Source organism: Haliotis rubra, unplaced genomic scaffold, assembly GCF_003918875.1.
Source record: "Haliotis rubra isolate DU_JTF1 unplaced genomic scaffold, ASM391887v1 Scf205, whole genome shotgun sequence".
Classification (NCBI taxonomy): Eukaryota; Metazoa; Mollusca; class Gastropoda; order Lepetellida; family Haliotidae; genus Haliotis; species Haliotis rubra.
This window is the reverse complement of record NW_025766059.1, coordinates 391,182-414,390: the sequence shown is the minus strand read 5'-3', so window position 1 is coordinate 414,390 and position 23,209 is coordinate 391,182. Positions and strand designations below refer to the sequence as shown.

Below are 23,209 nucleotides of genomic sequence, written 5' to 3'. Positions count from 1 at the left end.
CACAGAAAAATAGCTCCCAAACGATTCCGGGTTTGGCTCGATTACTAATTTACGGGAAATGGTCATATTGGGGAATACTGCTAAGTACAGAATGTCTGCGCCATAGGATCCCTAGTCGCCATTATTCGCCGAAATAGATTCCATTAAGGGTTAAAGGCAACCCAGTGATCATCAGCATGAGCATCAAATCTACGCAATTGGGACACGATGACATGTGTCAACCAAGTCAGCGAGCCTGACCACCCTATCAAGTTAGTCGCCTTACGACAAGCATGGGTTACTGAAGATCAGTTCTAACCTGGATCTTCACGGGACAAAATCAAATGAATGAATCACTGAAGATCATTCATGACACCGGGTGTTTGCGAAAGGGGTAAACATGTTTTGCCCAACCGGTAGCAACTAACACTCACAATGTGCATAAAAAGACTAGCGTTGTTGCAGGTAGAGGCACAACAGTGCTCATGTCCATGCGGTGGCGGCCTGTTAACATAGCAATCAAGAGATCAAGACCAGAAAATCTAGTCACACAATACTTGAGAAATAGGCGTCTCATTATTTCCTCGGTATACGTGTTAATAACAGGCTCATGGCCACACTTTCCCCATCATGGCTGAGATCCGTGTCAACGCACAATAGCTAATGCAATAGAGCCAGAATCAACGTGATACCCACTAACTGTACTCTCTGAATGTCTGTTACAGACGCCGAAGAGGTCGTTGTCGGCAAAGGTACTACATACATACCGCAGGTTCGTTTCTGTATATAGAAATGTACCCTAAACAAAGTAAAAATACAGAAACGTACCCGGTACCCTAAAAGGCGGACAAGTCCATATTCCGCAACCCAAATCCGAACATGTTCCCGTTCAACTGATTCCGGTGGTGTTATGCTTCGCGAAATATCCGTTACTGTGTACTCTCGTTACTTACATTATGCAATTAAATGTATCTAATACAACAGTGTGATGGTTCCGATCAAGAAAACGACACAGTGGGAATGGAATCGTCCTGGGGTACGTTTCTGTATTCCGATTATGGCCAGGGTACACATCTGTACTACCCCTACCGACAACGACCCCTTCATCATTGCATACCGTCCTAAAGCTGTGTTTGAGCCATGCAGGTTCTGTGTTTTGGGAATTCTCGTCAAATTATTTCTCCTAATTACTAGTACGTATCAAAATGTCCTGAATTCAGTGGACCTGTCTGCCCCTTAAACTACGTACTTCTCCAGACTTTCCAACTTTAGAACTTCACTCAAGTCCTAAATGTCCGATCAAGCATTCGACTGAATTTTTATACCCTGGCTGCGCTTTGTGCAATACAAATTGACTAATATTAGCATCAGGAACAGGCTATTACCCTTGAATGAGAATAGTGAATCAACTTTCCTCATCACGGCTGAGACCCGTGTCATTCCACATAACTGATGCAACTCTGCCAGCAGTGACGTGACACCTCACTAACCGCTCTTTCCGAACGTCCTTGTAAGCCATATTCTGTGATATTATTCATTGGTTAACAACACTTTGAGTGTGGGTAGACGCGTGACTAGTTTATTTACACAGAACGTTATATAGACGGTATGTATGTCGGGCCAGAAGATCATGCCTCAAGGATTATATAGGTTGTCGAATATTGTGCACTGTCATGTCCATGAAGGAGTGACGCACGCGAGGCCCGCTGTTTACTTAGAACCTCTCATGCGTTGAGGACGGAAGGGATTTCGAAATATCAGCGACGAACTGGGATGAATATCGTCCGCATTGTGTCTGTATAGGGGCGTTATGCTCCACTGTGTTCTCACCCGGTCATAGGTCACAGGTTAGCGGGTCGGTTATACCTCTACATCCGGGATCTACTCAACCTAAGGGTGAATTGTCGACATTTTGCCACTGCTCAGAATGATTTCGCTGAAGACTTTGTGGATTATTCTACCATTAATCACAGCCTGTGAGTATACATAGTATATAGACACAACTGTAATGCTGTAGGGAATCTAGATACATTGATTCGTGTGCTGGTCCTTGTACCTTCATGTCCCCATTTGTGATCATGTAACTGGACTGGAAACTCGAAGACAGGTGGCTGTTCACTGAATGTAAGCAACACTGCCCCAAGCTGACACCAAACAATATTTCTTGTACATACAGTACATATCTGCCCGTGACCCAGACCATATTTCTAGTCCTAACGGACCGTTCATAATTCGTGGCTAGTGAGGGTGATACTGATTTTTATGGAGAAGCAATGTGCAATGTGAATACATCACCCCATCCCACCCCTAAATTTATGTACAAAGTAAATGACCCATCCTGCTTGTCATGACCCCCCATCGTCCCATAATTTGTAAGCATAATTTTTAAACATTTATATGTACAAAATTGCTGACCCCTAGTACATGTGTGTGTACAAAATTTATGTTCCCCTACCACCCCAGAACAGAATGGGTGGACCCCCATTAAAATCAAATTAAATTTTGAACGGTCCCTAATGCTAAAACCTGAAACTATTTGAAACTTGTTCAAACATCATATTCAAGTATCAGCTCGTCACGAGGAAGATCCGGGTTCGTTTTTCTCACATGAGTGCAATGTGTGAAGCCTATTTTTTGTGTCACCCATCGTGATATACCTTAATTATCGTTAAGACTGGCGTAGAACCACGCTCATTCACATACAATGACAGAAGGAAGTTAGAAAGCTGACACCGACATGTCCAGTTACTTATACTTCAGTTGTACAAACTATTGTGTTTTTGACCGACTGAGGTATTGTCATTGCCACTTTCATGAGATCTGACGCATAGCAGGAAGTTGACAAGGTCACGCTTTCATTCTCCACCCATGTTTTGTTTGTTTAACGTTTCACTGAGAATCTAGACAAGACAATCCAGTGATTGATGTCATGAGGAACGTTCACTCGGTTAACGAAGACACACAATCTACCAAAAGACATTGACTGATTGCCATCCGATTCACTTTTCCTCTTACGGAAGGAAATTGAGGATCTAATTTTATTTTGAATCCCATCGTGTTGATTACAAAATTAAATGTCACAGAGTTGACAAAGTTGCCTCAAATAATCAAGAAAAATACGTTTGAGGGAATGTACACATGTACTCCGTAAGTAAAGAAACCAGAACAGGTTTGAATTAATATCGCGGTCAGAAGTATTTTAGTAATGTATTATGTCATCTGTTTTGTTCGTGCGTTGCAGGACCTGAAGGAGAATATAATTCATACCGTAAAGTCATTGCTCGTATGCCGTGCGGTGGATTATGACGCCTTCACGATTACGTCTTACATATGTGTGTTTGTCTTTTCGTTCCAGTTCAGACATATTTTGGTTCTATAGCGCTAGCCTACAGGTATACCTTACATTGACAGGCCAGTTCTTTAGCAGCTCGTGTGACGCGACTAGCCCTCTCCCGACCGTGGGCAGACCAATGCCCCACGATGGGGATGTGGTGGGGCGGGGTGGGTTGGATGCACAGTATATGTAGGACTGTAAATGTTATGAACATCGCATTTTTAATATTTTTAAGTTAATTTATATCATCTGTTTTGGTATTGCAACCATTTGAGTTCCATCTGGACACAATTTGAAAAATGGGTCAACCAGGAAGCCGATTTATCCATTAAACTTAACAAGAAAGATATACTTCTTTGCTCTCTGCTACCAAATTTTGGGCCAATAAATCTTTTAATAATTGTATGCAAACAATTTATTTTAAAAAATAGAACACATGAAAAACCAATACATTTTTTAAATGATTCAGAAAGAACTCACATGCTTTTATTACTTCACGAAATACACAGCAAAAAATGTACGGACATCTTATTAATCACCAATTTACTAAATTCTGGTCATCTTGTCACCCTTTGTTGATATAGACAATTTATATACATGTGCAACTATGTACAAATGCAACAAAAATAAAGAAATTATTTAAAAACCCAAAGTAATTTATATATCAAAGTAGGATAATTGCGTGTTGACTATTATGAGATCGAAGAAACAATGGTGATCGTATTTGTCTGTTGCTACTCAATAGGCAAATAAATAATCATAAATCAAATTTGTGAGGATATGTTTGGAAGGACTTTAACTGTAGAAGCAAATCTCTGTTATTATGTTATTGTTGTGGTTATTCACACACACACACACACACACACACACACACACACACTCACTCACTCACAATACGTGCGTGACCCCAGCTACTCACATGGAGGTGGCGTTCAGTTAATCGTATACATCACGACATTGCATAATCATCAACTGGAGTGGAAGGTCGAGCTCTTGTCCACAGTATTCGTTACGCAGTGAGAAACACATGCTTAACCTCACACGCCACGGCAATTATCATGTTATGTAGTGAGTGAGTTTAGTTTTACGCCGCTTTTAGCAATAATAGTTTTATCACGACGGGCATGTTATATAGTCCAGTGCACGTTTGCATAAAGAAGGAAATATAAATATATACGTTTTAACGATATATCTAATAAAAATGATATATAAATCAAATATTGGTTATAACATGTAAAATGCTTGACATTTTGACGTGTATTTCCTTAGCATCATGCTCCATCCTTATGTATGATCATCGGTAACAATCAACATTTCTTTATTCAGCATGTGCTTACGAGGTCTGTTACAAGAGAAGTTACGGTAGCAGCGTTAGACAACTCTACTGCTCCGACTCGTGTTGCGGGACAAGCTACAGCCGATACTGCTGTACACGGTAGGTCACACGTGTGTGTGCATTTGTGTGTGTATGGGTGGGTGCTTGTGTGAGTGTGTGAGTGTGTAAGTGTCTCTGTGTGCCGTTTGTGTGTGTATGTATATGTGTATTAGTATGAGTTTGAGTGCGTATGTGTGTGGTTTGCATGTTTTTTGGTATATGTGTTATTTTTGTGTTTAGTATTTGTGTGTGTGTGTGTGTACGTGCGTGTGTGTACGTGCATGCGTACGTGCGTGTGCAACTCGGTATCGTTGTAATGTATTGATATGTTAACCTTTGGATTGAGGTTATTCATGTTATTCACGTGCACGGTCTGGGTTAGAGATAAATTCTTACAGAATATAAATATACTCATGCCAATAATGGTTGTCACCCCCTTCAATTTTTTTTATCGGAGAGGGGGTTGGGGTTAGGGTGGGGAGGGGGGTGACAACCATTATTGGCATGAGTATACTTGTAACCGAGTGCTATGTGACGTCATTCGGCGGCCATATTCAAACCAGCTATGTACCTCTACTGTTTCTCTTGGGGAAATTAAAAATGTGTGAAACAAGACGATGTTGTGTGGTGATATGAGAAGCTGATACACTACAGTCGTACGGAGTCTGCAACCGTCAATGGCAGTTTGCTTTAAATGTATGACAAATTTAAGATAGAAAGTGGCAGGAGTCAAACATATACATGGCGTGTTTTATATTTCTATCATTTGGATACGGACAATCTACAAATTTACTTTGTAAATTATTCCTATTAATAATCTATTACCGTAAAAAATATTGTTGCTATTATATCGTATACTATTATTTAATAATATTTTATCATTATCATCGTCGTTAGGTTTTTTCTCCGCACTAAGTCGTTAACCAGTGACATCTCGCCAGCATGTAAATAATCGGGGAGAGACACGTACGTATTATGTATGTTCTCGTGACACACAGAATGTTCAATCTCCATTGCAGGTACTCGTATACCGGAATATACACAGGAAGCGGGTTCGGGACCGTGGGCCTCATTGCCATCATTGTGACATGCATCTGCTGCTGTAGAAGGAGACAGGCACAGCATGGCCGCTTAATGACCACCAATCAGCTTGCTGTCGTATCAACAAGTAATGTGGCCTCTTTGTAGACGTATCAATATTTACTTCGAGTGTATAATGCATATGTGTGTGTGTGTGTGTGTGAGTGTGTGCGTGTGTGCGTGTGTGTGTGTGTGTGTGTGTGTGTGTGTGTGTGTGTGTGTGTGTGTGTGTGTGTGTGTGTGTGTGTGTGTGTGTGTGTGTGTGTGTGTGTGTGTGTGTGTATGCTACGTGGTATCAAACACAATCGTAACATTGAATATCTTCCTAACTTAAGACGATATACATCGTTATGGTACATTGTGAGACGCATAGTAATGTCCAGGGAGCGGGGTGGCCTGGTGATTAAGGCGATCGATCGTCACGCTGAATAACCGGGTTCGAATCCCTTTAGGGATACGATGCGTAAAGCTGATATCTGGTGTTGTTATAAAGAAGTGTAAAATCATACTCTCCCACTATTGCAAAGTCTGCCGTTGGGTTGATTTAAAAAAACTTTTGACATTCGCAAAAACGATTTTTCAATAGATAACATGTGTAAATATATTAAACTTCTTTGGATCTCGATTAAGAAAATAAAATACGTAAGACGTTAAGTTTCCCATCAGTCTACCCTATAACTGATAGGGTAGAGTTGTGGTTAAAGTGTTCGTTCGTCACGTGGAAGACCCTGGTTCGATTCCCAACATGGGTACAAGGTGTTGAGCCCATTTCTTATGTTCCCCGCTGTGATGTTGATGGACTATTGCTAAAAGCGGCGTAAAACCTTACTCACTCACAATCTCACAGATGTCGTTTTCTGCATATTCCACAGTCCGTATTGTATCAAAAATAAACATCATCACACATCATTGTAAAACAAACATCATAAATGACGTAATTATATCATGGGTAGATGTCTCGGCAGGGTATAGCCAACGGATAAATATGGCATCTGCTGGGTCATATGCAGGTAAATTCAAATTTGAAAGGTCAAGTAGGGACTACTAGGGCGTCGCCCTTGTCAGTCGGTGATCAAGTCAGAAATAATCGCATTATCAAAACAATAGCCTGAGCTGCTGAAAAGCAGTGCCTTTCAGGAACAAAGCTGCTTAAAGAAGTTTGGGCAACTTCGGGATTATGCACAACGAAATAATTTATTGAGGACACAAGCCAAACAGGATCAGTTTCCTTGTCTATTATATGTTTGTGTGACAAGTATTGTAAGCATGGGCTTTTACGACATCTAAATAGTTAGTCCTGTTTACGCAAACAATCGGGCTCCTCATCTGCCGTTACGTATTTACGACTTTTTACCCAAGTTAAAATAGTTGACTCTGGCCGCAGTGTACCGTATTGTTATACCTTGCTTCATTTTGCCGCTGTGTGCACATCTCACTCTGTGCTTCCTTACATTATGACAGGGCAGGCGGACTCTAACAAAAGTAACGTCTCCTAAACTAGGGTTAGAGTAGCGCCCCTTTGATAGCGAGTTTTATATTGACTGTTGTTGCAGTCCGACTGACAAATCACTGACCGGATGACAATATATTTATATATGAAGGTATATATTAATGTGGGCATTCCAAGGAAACTTGCAATATTTAGATAATTTTAGCGGGAGATAAGAACTGGTGTTTCGACGACAGAAACATATTTCATGCAGGGATTATCAAGCGTACGTGTGTGTTTTGGTACAGAAAACATTGTTTAACGAAACATACACTAAGTATTCCACCGAACAAATGAATATACCAGGTTTACTTATACTAATCGACTTTGAAAAAGCTTTTGACTCTGTTGAATGGAAATTTATTGAGAATTGTCTAGATTTTTTAATTTTGGACCCTCTATTACACATTGGATTAAGACTTTTTACAATGATATAAAGTCAAGTGTTCTAGTAAATGGTTTTTCCAGAGAATGTTTAATATTTCGAGAGGATGTAGACAAGGCGACCCACTTTCACCATATCTTTTCCTTATCTGCACAGATATTTTGGCACAAATGTTGAGGGAAAATAAAAATGTAAAGGGTATAAAATTTCCTGAGATCGAATATTTATTAACGCAATTTGCAGACGACACAACGATGGAATGGAAAAATGCTTTCAAGCAACCTTGGGTATACTTAATAAATATGCTGAATTTTCTGGCCTTAAAATAAACATAGAAAAAACTAAATTAATATGGATTGATTCTATGCAATACTCAAGCATTCAATACTGTAAGACCTTCAAACTAGATTGGTCCCAAAGACCCTTTACTTTACTCGGAATTCAGTTTCAACACAACCAGGCTGAATGGTTGAAAGAAATTATAAAGACAAACTAAAACAAGTTGATAAGACAATGACGACGCTAAATGTACCTTTAATTCTTGAAACAATACAGGCTCAAAAACTCTCATGACTGCGCAGAACATTAGTGCTATTATCATCAACTCCATCAAATCATACTTACTTTCGAAAAACTAACTCTGTGTAAAGTAGAGGAGCCATTTATTCCTAATAATATACGTATTCTTTACAAAGAACGTAAAGGATGCAAGATTTTCTACTCTGTCTTGTTAAGGAAACATACATTAAAAGAAAAGCTAAACAGCCAACTTAAATGGGAAAGGGATATCAACGTAGATATATCAGAACAACTCTGGAAAGTTTTTAACTATGTACCTTTCAGAACAACTTGTAATACACAATTCAGATGGCTTCAATATAAAATTGTCCAAAGAATCATTACAACAAACAAAGATTTATTTAACTATAAACTGACACAATCTGCTTCTTGTACATTTTGTAATGTTACAATCGAATCAATTATCCACATATTTTGTGAGTGTGTACATGTGAAAACGTTGTGGCAACAACTGAAAGCCTGGATTGAACAAGATACAGGCACAAGATTAATTCTGGATGCAAAACATATCATCTTTGGATATAAAGAAAAACGAAATGATGTATTAAACCTGATTATCATCGCAACAAAATACTATATATATGCAAAGAGATGTTTTAATTCGCATCCGCAGTTTGTTGGATTAAAGAATTACCTACACAACCTGTATGAAATTGACAAATGTACTGCCTTTTCGCACTGCAACTATGGTAAATTCTTCACCTTTTGGTCATCTTGCCATAACCTCTTCACATAAATTACAATAACAATGTATTCTTCTAGCCTACGGATTATCTACCACTCGTGTTCATACTTTGTATATTTATGTACCACAAATGCAACAATTATGTACCCATCAAAAAGAAATAAAGTGATAAAAAAAAGTATTTCACTCGCCTTAAAAACTGAATAGTCCCCCTAAGGTGAACTACAAACACGAAATGTGACGATGATTCATAACGAATATAGCTATTCGTGATCTATACTCCGATAAAATGAAAAAGGAAATGGTCGATAAGGGATTTTACAGACAGTAATGCCAAAAAGTGCAAAGTGCGTTTTTTAAATAAAATCCGAAATGGTATAAACATCATCCCTAAGTTTTGATCCCGTGGTTACAATCCGTCGGATGATTGGCTGTTAGGTGACTGTAAGCAGCTATATTAAGCAACGTGTGCTGCATACGGGTATTCTGTTTCAACTGACGAGGGCTAAACGTTCAACTTCCTGATTGACAGTGATATGTTTTGATATGATATGATAGTATTTCAACATTTCATATGTATACATATGCACATATATGGAACCGAAGCTGTATTCAAATACCGGTGTTTAATCGGAAAGACTAATATCTGACTATTATCTGTACGACTGATATGTAATCCAACATCACCATATTTCCACATGAAGATTACGAACAGATATGTTGTGTTCACGAATCAATTCATACAAACAATATCATATAATAGACAAGAGGTGAATAATTCGGAAGTCACGTCACGTATAACTTCTGAAACATATTCAATGAGTGGGATGTGACACTACCTTAAACCATGAAACTTGGAGATGTATCGAATTAGTGACATGGAAGAACAGTAAAGACGGTATTGCCTGTTTTTGCAGGGTTTGCATGTTTAACTAGTTAGCATTTATTCAGATATGTAAGATCTATATAGTTTGTATAATGGGTTAAAATGCACATAACCCCTAAATTAGTTTTTTAAAATTTGTTTTTCAAGCATATACTAACCCGGTCATTTTACCAGCGTTGCATATACCACATTCGTATTTCTTAGATTTCTTATTAGAGGAGGCTATATATATATATATATATATTAGCGATAAATTGATACGTCACACTGGAACCACCAAATCAGGAATTAATATCCGAAATGTAAACATCGTAGTGGCCAAGGCAGCATTCCGAATGGGAACTTCAACACACGTTCATATTCCCTTGTCAAAATTAACCACATAGGAATGACACGTTTATGGATGATCTACTTGTGTATTGTAAAATAGCGACGTTTCAGTATAGATACTTATACCGTTTTCAAGCAAAAACGGTATAAGTATCTGTACCGAAACGTCGCTATTTTACAACAAAGAAGTTGATCATCCATAAAGACTTGTCATTCCCATTACATACAACTTCTAGAAGGCTCTCAAACAGTTTAAAATCCAACACGTTTATATAGTTGTATAAGATTATATAAGGCTAATGATGATAAGGAACGGAACCAGCTTGAAGTAATTCTATTACTTTCGTTACATATTCATGTTTGACCCAGTGATCGTGTGAGTTTATGCAACTATATGTTTAAATGAAAATATGTATAGTGAAATATGCAAGAATATTGACTGATGTGTGTTGTGTGGAAACACATTCATTGTCAAGTGAACATATCATTCATGAATGTAAATATGTATATTGAATGATAAAACATTTTTCTATATGTCTTTCTAAAGTATGCATGACAACCACATGAGATGCATGTGAGGATGGGAGATGCATTATGATGCATGGCATGTGTCAGCATCATAGAACGGACTCTAACCAGAAACATGACGGAAATTTAAGCACAAAATCACCCATCTGTGATCCTATTTGTGTGCATTATTTTGTGATGTTTATAGAACTCAAAGTTCATGTGTATATTTATCATACTGTAATAGTTTAAGAGCACAATAATCAAAGCTCTTATCATTGTCATTAGAGTCTTAGACTGTTCTTGAGAGTTTATTTTGACATATGAAGGACTTTATTTTTCTATGAAATATATTTGAAATTATAATTCCTGCTTTGTTTTTTTATGGTGACACGTCTGTCTGTTTTCATTCATTGAATTGTGAAACTGTAAATAGAGCGAAAGCAAACGTTTTCAACTTTCGTTTTTGCCTTGATACGCAGGAAAAAATTCTTGCGACACGTGGCTTTATTTTCCGATTCCTTTACACGATTCATCAATTTTTTAAATATAATGTCCATATCATCATAACGATAATTACGTTGTAAATGATTAAAACATATATAAAACTACCATTTTTTTGTGTGTCTGTGAATTACATGGATACGATTCTACTGGGCGGATTGTGCATCGACAATGAAGACACCTTCGAAAGTTGATATTTTGGTGTTGAATGTGATAATGGGAGTGATTTAGATACGTTGTTTGCGTTGAACAGTATACATTTTGACGACGTGACAGCTTAACTAAAGAGAGGCATAAAAAACATACACCCATTTGGTACAGACCCAAGCAATGTGTACCTGCAGCAAAAACAAACAAATGGCCGTATTCCACACCAGCAAGTCCTAGCTGGGTCATGGGCGCATGAAACTGACAAAAGGGTTGGTTATTTCGGCCATGGTGCTTATTAGATAAAGGCCGTCTAGTTGAGATCCACGTGTATGAGGTCGGTGGGGCAAAGCGCTCGCTTGTCACGCCGAAGACCCGGGTTCGATTCCCCACATGGGTACAATGTGTGAAGTTCATTTCAGGTGTCCCCCGCTGTGATATTGCTGGAATATTGCTACAAGCGGCGTAAAACGAAAGTCACTCACTCCACGTATATGACAAAAAGTATTGAGTGATTTTAACACTCAAACGTTATGCACTGTTTAGAGGTTTGCGTCCACACTTTTAAACATGACCAGAATATCCGTATACAACCAGGAATCCTTTCAAGACCGGGGAATCCTTACAAGACCATGCCATCCTTACACGACGGGGGAATCCTTACACGACCATGGTATCCTTACACAGCCGGGGAATCCTTACACCACGGAGGAATCCTTTCAAGACCGGGGAATTCTTACAAGACCATGCCATCCTTACACGACAGGGGGAATCCTTACACGCCCATGGTATCCTTAAACAGCCGGGGCATCCTTACACGACCGGGGGAATTCTTACACGATCGGGGAATCCTTACACGACCAGGGGAATCCTTACACGATCGGGAATCCTTACACGACCAGGGGAATCCTTACACGATCGGGGAATCCTTACACGACCGGGGCAATCCTTACACGACTAGGGAATCCTTACACTATCAGAGAATACGACCAGGGAATGCTTGTACGACCGGTGAATCCTTACATCTATAGCACTCCACAGTTAAACAGTTACACAACAGGTCGCTGTAATATAAGGAAGCAGACTGTAAATGGGAGGTATTCCAAATGCCATGCCATGTATTCTGGCTTAGAAGAGGCCCAGCATGAGACGACCTAAATGAGGATCGTTTGGTAACAATGTGTGACTATGCTTCACTGAAGGCTGCTGATGCTGTCAGCCACCGGTTTGTCTGACCCAGCGTCCATTGTTTCCAAGTCGCCGTGACATGAGGTTTACTGGCTGTGTCTTGGTATAGATGTCGGGTGTGCATGCAGATATTGTGTAGACCCCTCTGTGCTCAGACGCCTAAATTACCCTGCCTGCACAGTAGTCACCGAGCCATACCCGAGAGTGTTATGTGCACAGTAACGAAATCCGAGCTCTTCAGATATATACAGAAAAAAAATCATTCAAAACAGTTGCCCGTTTCTTTCTGCCAATATTTCGTACTACCATCACACTAAAGGCATGAGTGCATGATCGTCATGCATAAAGTGCCTTCATAACGTAGAAGAAACAGAGGAATCTTAGATAGTCTTGTGCAGTGTCATAGATCAGGACTTTGCTGGTGTGCATTGACAAGGCTATTTTGTAGATACCCCGTCACGATCTAATGCCCTTCAAGGACAGAACAACCCATATATTGGCGAATCAGTGTCGAGATGTTACTGCTGAAAGGTCCATGGATTGCTGTACCTTGGATCACTGTCTGTAAGTATACAGTACTTGACAATGGTATAACGGTATAAGTACCTATACCGAAACGTCTCATCATAATATAATAAAGAAGTTGTCATCTATAAAGTCTTACCTTTCTTAGTACTATATCCCTTTGTACTGTGAACACATAGGCGGATCCAGGAAACACACACACACACACACACGCACGCACGCACGCACGCACGCACGCACGCACGCACGCACGCACGCACGCACGCGCGCACGCACACGCACGCACGCACGCACACACACACACGCAGGTAGTTAGTGTACACTGTTTTGTGCTTGGAGAACTTGTTAAAAGAAGAGTAGTTTAACGAATTTATCCCCTTGAAATACTTTTACAATTTAATGGATGACATATCCTTCAGTGATAATAGATAAAGAAATCCGTACATAAATGTGCGTTCGAATGTATCAATTTCTTTAATTATTCCAACGATGACGTCATACAGTCGTTTAATTTCGCGGAATGCGGTTACAATACAGTGACGTCATTTGTTTTAAGCTGTACACGACCTATTATAACATTGGAATTAATGCATGTTTTGTTATGGATATAAACCCCCTATCTTTGACGATTTAACTTTGAGCCTGCGACTCGTGCCTACAACCGTTCATTTTAGATTCACTTAAATCTTCAAACACGACAGTTCGTTAGACAAAAATGTATACCAGCTGAAATCCTCGAATCAACATTGTGCTCATTGTGAGAGGTGTCTGGTCACCGCATCCTAACAATAATCATATGTGCCTCTGTTGTGTAGCGTATGCCTCTAAGTTGTGTTATCGTTGGGGCTACAAGGCCTTGTACTGCCCCGACATATGCTGTGGTACCATCGACAACAGACACTGCTGTGGAAATGGAAGGTAGGTCTTCATGTGCTATCAAGTACGTTCTTTTTATACACGCGGGTGACGGGTGTAATCCCAACTATAACCTTGTTCATATACTGCAGCATGTTGTACATGACAGATGTCCATATACTGCAGCACGTTTTACATGACAGATGTCCATATACTGCATCATGTTGTACATGACAGATGTCATATACAGCAGCATGTTGTACATGACAGATGTCCATATACTGCATCATGTTGTACATGACAGATGTCATATACTGCAGCATGTTGTACATGACAGATGTCCATATACTGCATCATGTTGTACATGACAGATGTCATATACTGCATCATGTTGTACATGACAGATGTCCATATACTGCAGCATGTTGTACATGACAGATGTCCATATACTGCAGTATGTTGTACATGACAGATGTCCATATACTGCAGCATGTTGTACATGACAGATGTCCATATACTGCAGTATGTTGTACATGACAGGTGTTTGTACTTAACAGATGTCAATATACTGCAGCATGTTGTACATGACGTGTCCATATACTGCATCATGTTGTACATGACAGATGTCCATATACAGCAGTATGTTGTACATGATAGACGTCATATACTGCATCATGTTGTACATGACAGATATCCATATCCTGCATCATGTTGTACATGACAGATGTCCATATACTGCAGCATGTTGTACATGACAGATGTCATATACTGCAGCATGTTGTACATGACAGATGTCTATACACTGCAGCACGTTGTACATGACAGATGTCCATATACTGCAGCATGTTGTACTGACAGATGTCCATATACTGCAGCATGTTGTACATGACAGATGTCCATATACTGCAGCATGTTGTACATGACAGATGTCAAATACTACAGCACGTTGTACATGACAGATGTCATATACTGCAGCATGTAGTACATGACAGATGTCCATATACTGCAGCATGTTGTACATGACAGATGTCCATATATTGCAGCATGTTGTACATGACAGATGTTTGTACATGATACTGCAGCATGTTGTACGTGACAGATGTCCATATACTGCAGCATGTTGTACATGACAGATGTCATATACTGCAGCATGTTGTACATGACAGATGTCCATATACTGCAGCATGTTGTACATGACAGATGTCCATATACTGCAGTATGTTGTACATGACAGATGTTTGTACATGATACTGCATCATGTTGTACATGACAGATGTCATATACTGCATGTTGTACATGACATGTGTCCATATACTGCAGCATGTTGTACATGACAGATGTCCATATACTGCAGTATGTTGTACATGACAGGTGTTTGTACATGATACTGCATCATGTTGTACATGACAGATGTCCATATACTGCATCATGTTGTACATGACATATGTCAAATACTACAGCACGTTGTACATGATAGATGTCCATATACTGCATCATGTTGTACATGACAGATGTCCATATACTGCATCATGTTGTACATGACAGATGTCATATACTGCAGCATGTTGTACATGACAGATGTCCATATACTGCAGCATGTTGTACATGACAGATGTCCATATACTGCAGTATGTTGTACATGACAGATGTTTGTACATGATACTGCATCATGTTGTACATGACAGATGTCATATACTGCAGCATGTTGTACATGACAGATGTCCATATACTGCAGCATGTTGTACATGACAGATGTCCATATACTGCAGTATGTTGTACATGACAGGTGTTTGTACACTACTGCATCATGTTGTACATGACAGGTGTTTGTACATGACAGATGTCCATATACTGCATCATGTTGTACATGACAGATGTCAATATACTGCAGCATGTTGTACATGACAGGTGTCAAATACTACAGCACGTTGTACATGACAGATGTCCATATACTGCAGCATGTTGTACATGACAGATGTCCATACACTGCAGCACGTTGTACATGACAGATGTCCATATACTGCATCATGTTGTACATGACAGATGTCCATATACTGCATCATGTTGTATATGACAGATGTCCATATACTGCAGCATGTTGTACTGACAGATGTCAATATACTGCAGCATGTTGTACATGACAGATGTCCATATACTGCAGCATGTTGTACATGACAGATGTCAAATACTACAGCACGTTGTACATGATAGATGTCATATACTGCAGCATGTTGTACATGACAGATGTCCATATACTGCAGCATGTTGTACATGACAGATGTCCATATACTGCATCATGTTGTACATGACAGATGTTTGTACATGATACTGCAACATGTTGTACGTGACAGATGTCATATACTGCAGCATGTTGTACATGACAGATGTCCATATACTGCAGCATGTTGTACATGACAGATGTCTATATACTGCAGTATGTTGTACATGACAGGTGTTTGTACATGATACTGCATCATGTTGTACATGACATATGTCCATATACTGCAGCATGTTGTACATGACAGATGTCCATATACTGCAGCATGTTGTACATGACAGATGTCATATACTGCAGCATGTTGTACATGACAGATGTCCATATACTGCAGCATGTTGTACATGACAGATGTCCATATACTGCAGTATGTTGTACATGATGTCCATATACGTCATATACTGCATCATGTTGTACATGACAGATGTCCATATACTGCAGCATGTTTGTACATGACAGATGTCCATATACTGCAGCACGTTGTACATGACAGATGTCATATACTGCAGCATGTTGTACATGACAGATGTCCATACATACTGCAGCACGTTGTACATGACAGATGTCATATACTGCAGCATGTTGTACATGACAGATGTCCATATACTGCAGCATGTTGTACATGACAGATGTCCATATACTGCAGCATGTTGTACATGACAGATGTCAAATACTACAGCACGTTGTACATGATAGATGTCATATACTGCAGCATGTTGTACATGACAGATGTCCATATACTGCAGCATGTTGTACATGACAGATGTCCATATACTGCAGCATGTTGTACATGACAGATGTTTGTACATGATACTGCAGCATGTTGTACGTGACAGATGTCCATATACTGCAGCATGTTGTACATGACAGATGTCCATATACTGCAGCATGTTGTACATGACAGATGTCATATACTGCAGCATGTTGTACATGACAGATGTCTATACACTGCATCACGTTGTACATGACAGATGTCATATACTGCAGCATGTTGTACATGACAGATGTCCATATACTGCAGCATGTTGTACATGACAGATGTCCATATACTGCAGCATGTTGTACATGACATGTTGTACATGATGTCAAATACTACAGCACGTTGTACATGACAGATGTCATATACATATACTGCAGCATGTAGTACATGACAGATGTCCATATACTGCAGCATGTTGTACATGACAGATGTCCATATATTGCAGCATGTTGTACATGACAGATGTTTGTACATGATACTGCAGCATGTTGTACGTGACAGATGTCCATATACTGCAGCATGCTGTACACATGACAGATGTCCATATACTGCAGCATGTTGTACATGACAGATGTCCATATACTGCAGCATGTTGTACATGACAGATGTCCATATACTGCAGTATGTTGTACATGACAGATGTTTGTACATGATACTGCATCATGTTGTACATGACAGATGTCATATACTGCAGCATGTTGTACATGACAGATGTCCATATACTGCAGCATGTTGTACATGACAGATGTCAAATACTACAGCACGTTGTACATGATAGATGTCATATACTGCAGCATGTTGTACATGACAGATGTCCATATACTGCAGCATGTTGTACATGACAGATGTCCATATACTGCAGTATGTTGTACATGACAGATGTTTGTACATGATACTGCATCATGTTGTACATGACAGATGTCATATACTGCAGCATGTTGTACATGACAGATGTCCATATACTGCAGCATGTTGTACATGACAGATGTCTATATACTGCAGTATGTTGTACATGACAGGTGTTTGTACACAGATGATACTGCATCATGTTGTACATGACAGATGTCCATATACTGCAGCATGTTGTACATGACAGATGTCCATATACTGCATCATGTTGTACATGACAGATGTCATATACTGCAGCATGTTGTACATGACTGATGTCCATATACTGCAGTATGTTGTACATGACAGATGTTTGTACATGATACTGCAGCATGTTGTACGTGACAGATGTCATATACTGCAGCATGTTGTACATGACAGATGTCCATATACTGCAGCATGTTGTACATGACAGATGTCCATATACTGCAGTATGTTGTACATGACAGGTGTTTGTACATGATACTGCATCATGTTGTACATGACAGATGTCATATACTGCAGCATGTTGTACATGACAGATGTCCATATACTGCAGCATGTTGTACATGACAGATGTCAAATGTACCACGTTGTACATGATAGCATGTCCAGATGTCCATATACTGCAGCATGCATGCATGTTGTACATGACAGATGTCCATATACTGCATCATGTTGTACATGACAGATGTCATATACTGCAGCATGTTGTACATGACAGATGTCCATATACTGCAGCATGTTGTACATGACTGATGTCCATATACTGCAGTATGTTGTACATGACAGATGTTTGTACATGATACTGCAGCAAGTTGTACATGACAGATGTCATATACTGCAGCATGTTGTACATGACAGATGTCCATATACTGCAGCATGTTGTACATGACAGATGTCCATATACTGCAGTATGTTGTACATGACAGGTGTTTGTACTTACAGATGTCAAAATACTGCAGGATGTTGTACAAGACGTATGTCCATATACTGCATCATGTTGTACATGACAGATGTCCATATACAGCAGTATGTTGTGACATGATGTCGTCACTGCATGCATGCCAGTACATCATGTTGTACATGACAGATGTTGTACCATATCCATATACTGCAGCATGTTGTACATGACAGATGTCCATATACTGCAGCATGTTGTACATGACAGATGTCCATATACTGCAGCATGTTGTACATGACAGATGTCCATATACTGCAGCATGTTGTACATGACAGATGTCCATATACTGCAGCATGTTGTACATGTACATGACAGGTGTTTGTACATGATACTGCATCATGTTGTACATGACAGATGTCCATATACTGCATACTGCATGACATGTTGTACATGACAGATGTCCATATACTGCAGCATGTTGTACATGACAGATGTCCATATATTGCAGCATGTTGTACATGACAGATGTTTGTACATGATACTGCAGCATGTTGTACGTGACAGATGTCCATATACTGCAGCATGTTGTACATGACAGATGTCATATACTGCAGCATGTTGTACATGACAGATGTCCATATACTGCAGCATGTTGTACATGACAGATGTCCATATACTGCAGTATGTTGTACATGACAGATGTTTGTACATGATACTGCATCATGTTGTACATGACAGATGTCATATACTGCAGCATGTTGTACATGACAGATGTCCATATACTGCAGCATGTTGTACATGACAGATGTCCATATACTGCAGTATGTTGTACATGACAGGTGTTTGTACATGATACTGCATCATGTTGTACATGACAGATGTCCATATACTGCATCATGTTGTACATGACATATGTCAAATACTACAGCACGTTGTACATGATAGATGTCCATATACTGCATCATGTTGTACATGACAGATGTCCATATACTGCATCATGTTGTACATGACAGATGTCATATACTGCAGCATGTTGTACATGACAGATGTCCATATACTGCAGCATGTTGTACATGACAGATGTCCATATACTGCAGTATGTTGTACATGACAGATGTTTGTACATGATACTGCATCATGTTGTACATGACAGATGTCATATACTGCAGCATGTTGTACATGACAGATGTCCATATACTGCAGCATGTTGTACATGACAGATGTCCATATACTGCAGTATGTTGTATATGACAGGTGTTTGTACATGATACTGCATCATGTTGTACATGACAGATGTCCATATACTGCATCATGTTGTACATGACAGATGTCAATATACTGCAGCATGTTGTACATGACAGGTGTCAAATACTACAGCACGTTGTACATGACAGATGTCCATATACTGCAGCATGTTGTACATGACAGATGTCCATACACTGCAGCACGTTGTACATGACAGATGTCCATATACTGCATCATGTTGTACATGACAGATGTCCATATACTGCATCATGTTGTATATGACAGATGTCCATATACTGCAGCATGTTGTACTGACAGATGTCAATATACTGCAGCATGTTGTACATGACAGATGTCCATATACTGCAGCATGTTGTACATGACAGATGTCCATATACTGCAGCATGTTGTACATGACAGATGTCATATACTACAGCATGTTGTACATGACAGATGTCCATATACTGCATCATGTTGTACATGACAGATGTCCATATACTGCATCATGTTGTACATGACAGATGTCCATATACTGCAGCATGTTGTACATGACAGGTGTCAGATACTGCAGCATGTTGTACATGACAGATGTCCATATACTGCATCATGTTGTACATGACAGATGTCCATATACTGCGTCATGTTGTACATGAGATATGTCAATATACTGCATCATGTTGTACATGACAGATGTCAAATACTGCATCATGTTTTACATGAGGTATCCTTACACTGACATATATGTTTATGCTCAAGTCTACGCAGACACACGTACCCAAGCACACACACACATACATACTTACAACTATGCACAATATATACCAATAATTGACAAGAAGTCGACTGCTACAGCGACGGCGGCAGTAGCATCACGTCGACGTCGTACAGCTGGGTCGCTGCTGTTGGGCTGATCACCTTGATGGTACTTATCCGCTGCTGCTATTGTCTCCGGTCAAGAAAACAACGTCACAATGAAAACAACCCCTCCCTCAGACCTTCCGTCATATCCACAGGTAGAATCCTCTTTATAGAAACATATAAGATATATGTTACCTGATAAACGGAATGTTTTCTCCTGGACAGATTTGATAAGCAGGGACCACGAGTGCTCCGATGTAATTTGAGCGAAGTTTCGACAGACAGACAGACAGATGTATTTCGTAGAGTGGCCATGAGGCCAAAAGTACAATGATATTTTTTACATAATTTTCTTTGGAGCACTGGCATGAAAAATACATTGGTATAAGCATCATAAAACCTTATGTAGTTTGTTAACAAATATAGCTAACATTTGCATTTTGGTTATTAATTATAAGTAGATTTACAAACTTCTGTATGTTGGGGTTTACATAATAAAGTTCGGGTATATATCTGCTGCGTAAATCAGAATAAACAGGGCATAGTAATAGTACATGGTACTCATCCTCAACACTGTTGAGCACACATGGCAATACTGACATCATCATGTCTGGATCTTCTATAGGTTGGTACATTCAGTTTATTCATGCCACATCTAAACTTTCTGAAGGGATCTTCGAAGTTGTAACGAGTGTAATTCTTATAAATATGTTTCATTGACAATGTCATGTTTAAATAATGACTATGCATACGGATATTTAGAGCTTGCAATATCGGATGTCTAGACCTGACAATTTACAGTCCGTCGTCACATTGCTGTAATATCGCTGTGTGGCTTAAAACATCAATATAACACATGTAATGGCTGTCAATATAAGTCCTTCTTCTGTGTTGTCTTCACCTAGGCTCGCTGCCGCCTCCACCTGCACTCAACAGAAGCCACGCCTACCCTGACCAGCCTCCTGCTTACTACCCAGGAATGGCACAGCCACCCCCATCATACGCTGAAGTAATGGCTGGAACAGCCTACCCACCGACGGCAGAGTCATCGTGTCAACCAGCACCAAGAACGTGCCCTCCACAGACAGATTCTCTGTGTACTGCCTGAAAGCAGAACACATCCATGTGTTTATAGTATCTGTTGTGATGCAGTTAACTGTTCCGAACAACGTATTACTGTCATGCTATGTGAGAGGGAAGACTTTAAATCAATAAACTGTACATCATTGTGGGGATACGGGTGGTCCCGTGGTTAATGGTGAGGTCCCACTGATCGTGGATTCGAATTTCAGGATTTTCTTGATGATGTTGCGTGTATCTGTCATCACTGCACACCCACACACCCACACACCCACCCACACACACACACCCACCCACACACACACACCCACACCCACACACACCCACACACACACCCACACCCACACACACACACACACACACACCCACCCACCCACACACACCCACACACACACACACACACACACACACACACACACACACACACACACACACACACACACACACACACACACACACACACACCATGACCTGTGGCACCGCGAGGCGGCCCTACTACCCCAGACTGATACAGCTGAAATACTGTTCAAAGTGTCTATAAATCATCAATCTTCTTGAGTCATTCATCCACTCACTCATTCACCAACTCATTCATCACTTCACTCACTTAATCACCCACTTACTCACTAATTCTCTTTCATCCACTCAAACACACATACACCTCTTCACTCATCTGCTGATCTTTCATTTCAAATATTATGTGATCTACAAGTTATTTAGACGTCATATCTGTCAGGAACTAACTGACTATGATTTAACATAATACACGCACAAAGTCATATGTTGATCATTCCCTAATCCTGATAATTATTGTTGCGTCAATTCATAATATCTGTTCATGATCCATTGGCTCGCTACTCTGTGAGTCCTTAGCAGCATGATATGCATGGCGTCTATTGAACTATATTTGTACACACGTAGTTTCAAATAAAACTCACATATGAATGTTAAATCATATTATTTGTTGACAAAGCCCCACGTTTAGGTGCCAAGCTCACATTCGACGGATGAACAGACATTATTCTTAGAATACCAGCTTGTCATGGGATCATATGTAGTTCCCTACCTTGGTCATAGTGTACCTGCATGGAGAGTTTGGTGGGTTTTATAAGTACATATATATGTTTGATTTTTCTTCGTTTTCATGTGCTGGTTTGGGGATTTTTAAAAATCTTCATCTTATGCAAGAGATCTGTCATACAGACCCTGAAAGATATGTATCCAATACAGCCCTTGTAAGTCAGTACCAGTTAGGAGGCCTGGTAACCAGGTGCAGCTCTGAAACACAGCACAGCCTTTGGACTCACATTCATTGTATTAAATTAAGACAAATTAAAATGTTTTTCTGTCAAAACAATTATATTTCAGAGGC

The 23,209-nt window shown here is 39.7% G+C and overlaps 2 protein-coding genes across 2 annotated transcripts; both read left to right on the top strand.

Annotated features, from left to right (window-relative positions):
* The first annotated feature begins 1,444 nt into the window (after positions 1 to 1,444).
* LOC124276056 lies at positions 1,445 to 5,891 on the top strand. Its single transcript, XM_046711697.1, has 3 exons — positions 1,445 to 1,955; positions 4,640 to 4,748; positions 5,708 to 5,891. The coding sequence occupies exons 1-3, from the start codon at positions 1,907 to 1,909 to the stop codon at positions 5,874 to 5,876; spliced, it is 327 nt and encodes a 108-aa protein (XP_046567653.1). The 5' UTR covers positions 1,445 to 1,906; the 3' UTR covers positions 5,877 to 5,891.
* A 6,694-nt stretch (positions 5,892 to 12,585) lies between these two features.
* On the top strand, positions 12,586 to 22,164 carry LOC124276054 (protein shisa-5-like). The gene is made up of 4 exons (XM_046711696.1): positions 12,586 to 13,032; positions 13,809 to 13,911; positions 20,752 to 20,912; positions 21,663 to 22,164. The coding sequence occupies exons 1-4, from the start codon at positions 12,984 to 12,986 to the stop codon at positions 21,863 to 21,865; spliced, it is 516 nt and encodes a 171-aa protein (XP_046567652.1). The 5' UTR covers positions 12,586 to 12,983; the 3' UTR covers positions 21,866 to 22,164.
* The last annotated feature ends 1,045 nt before the right edge of the window (positions 22,165 to 23,209 follow it).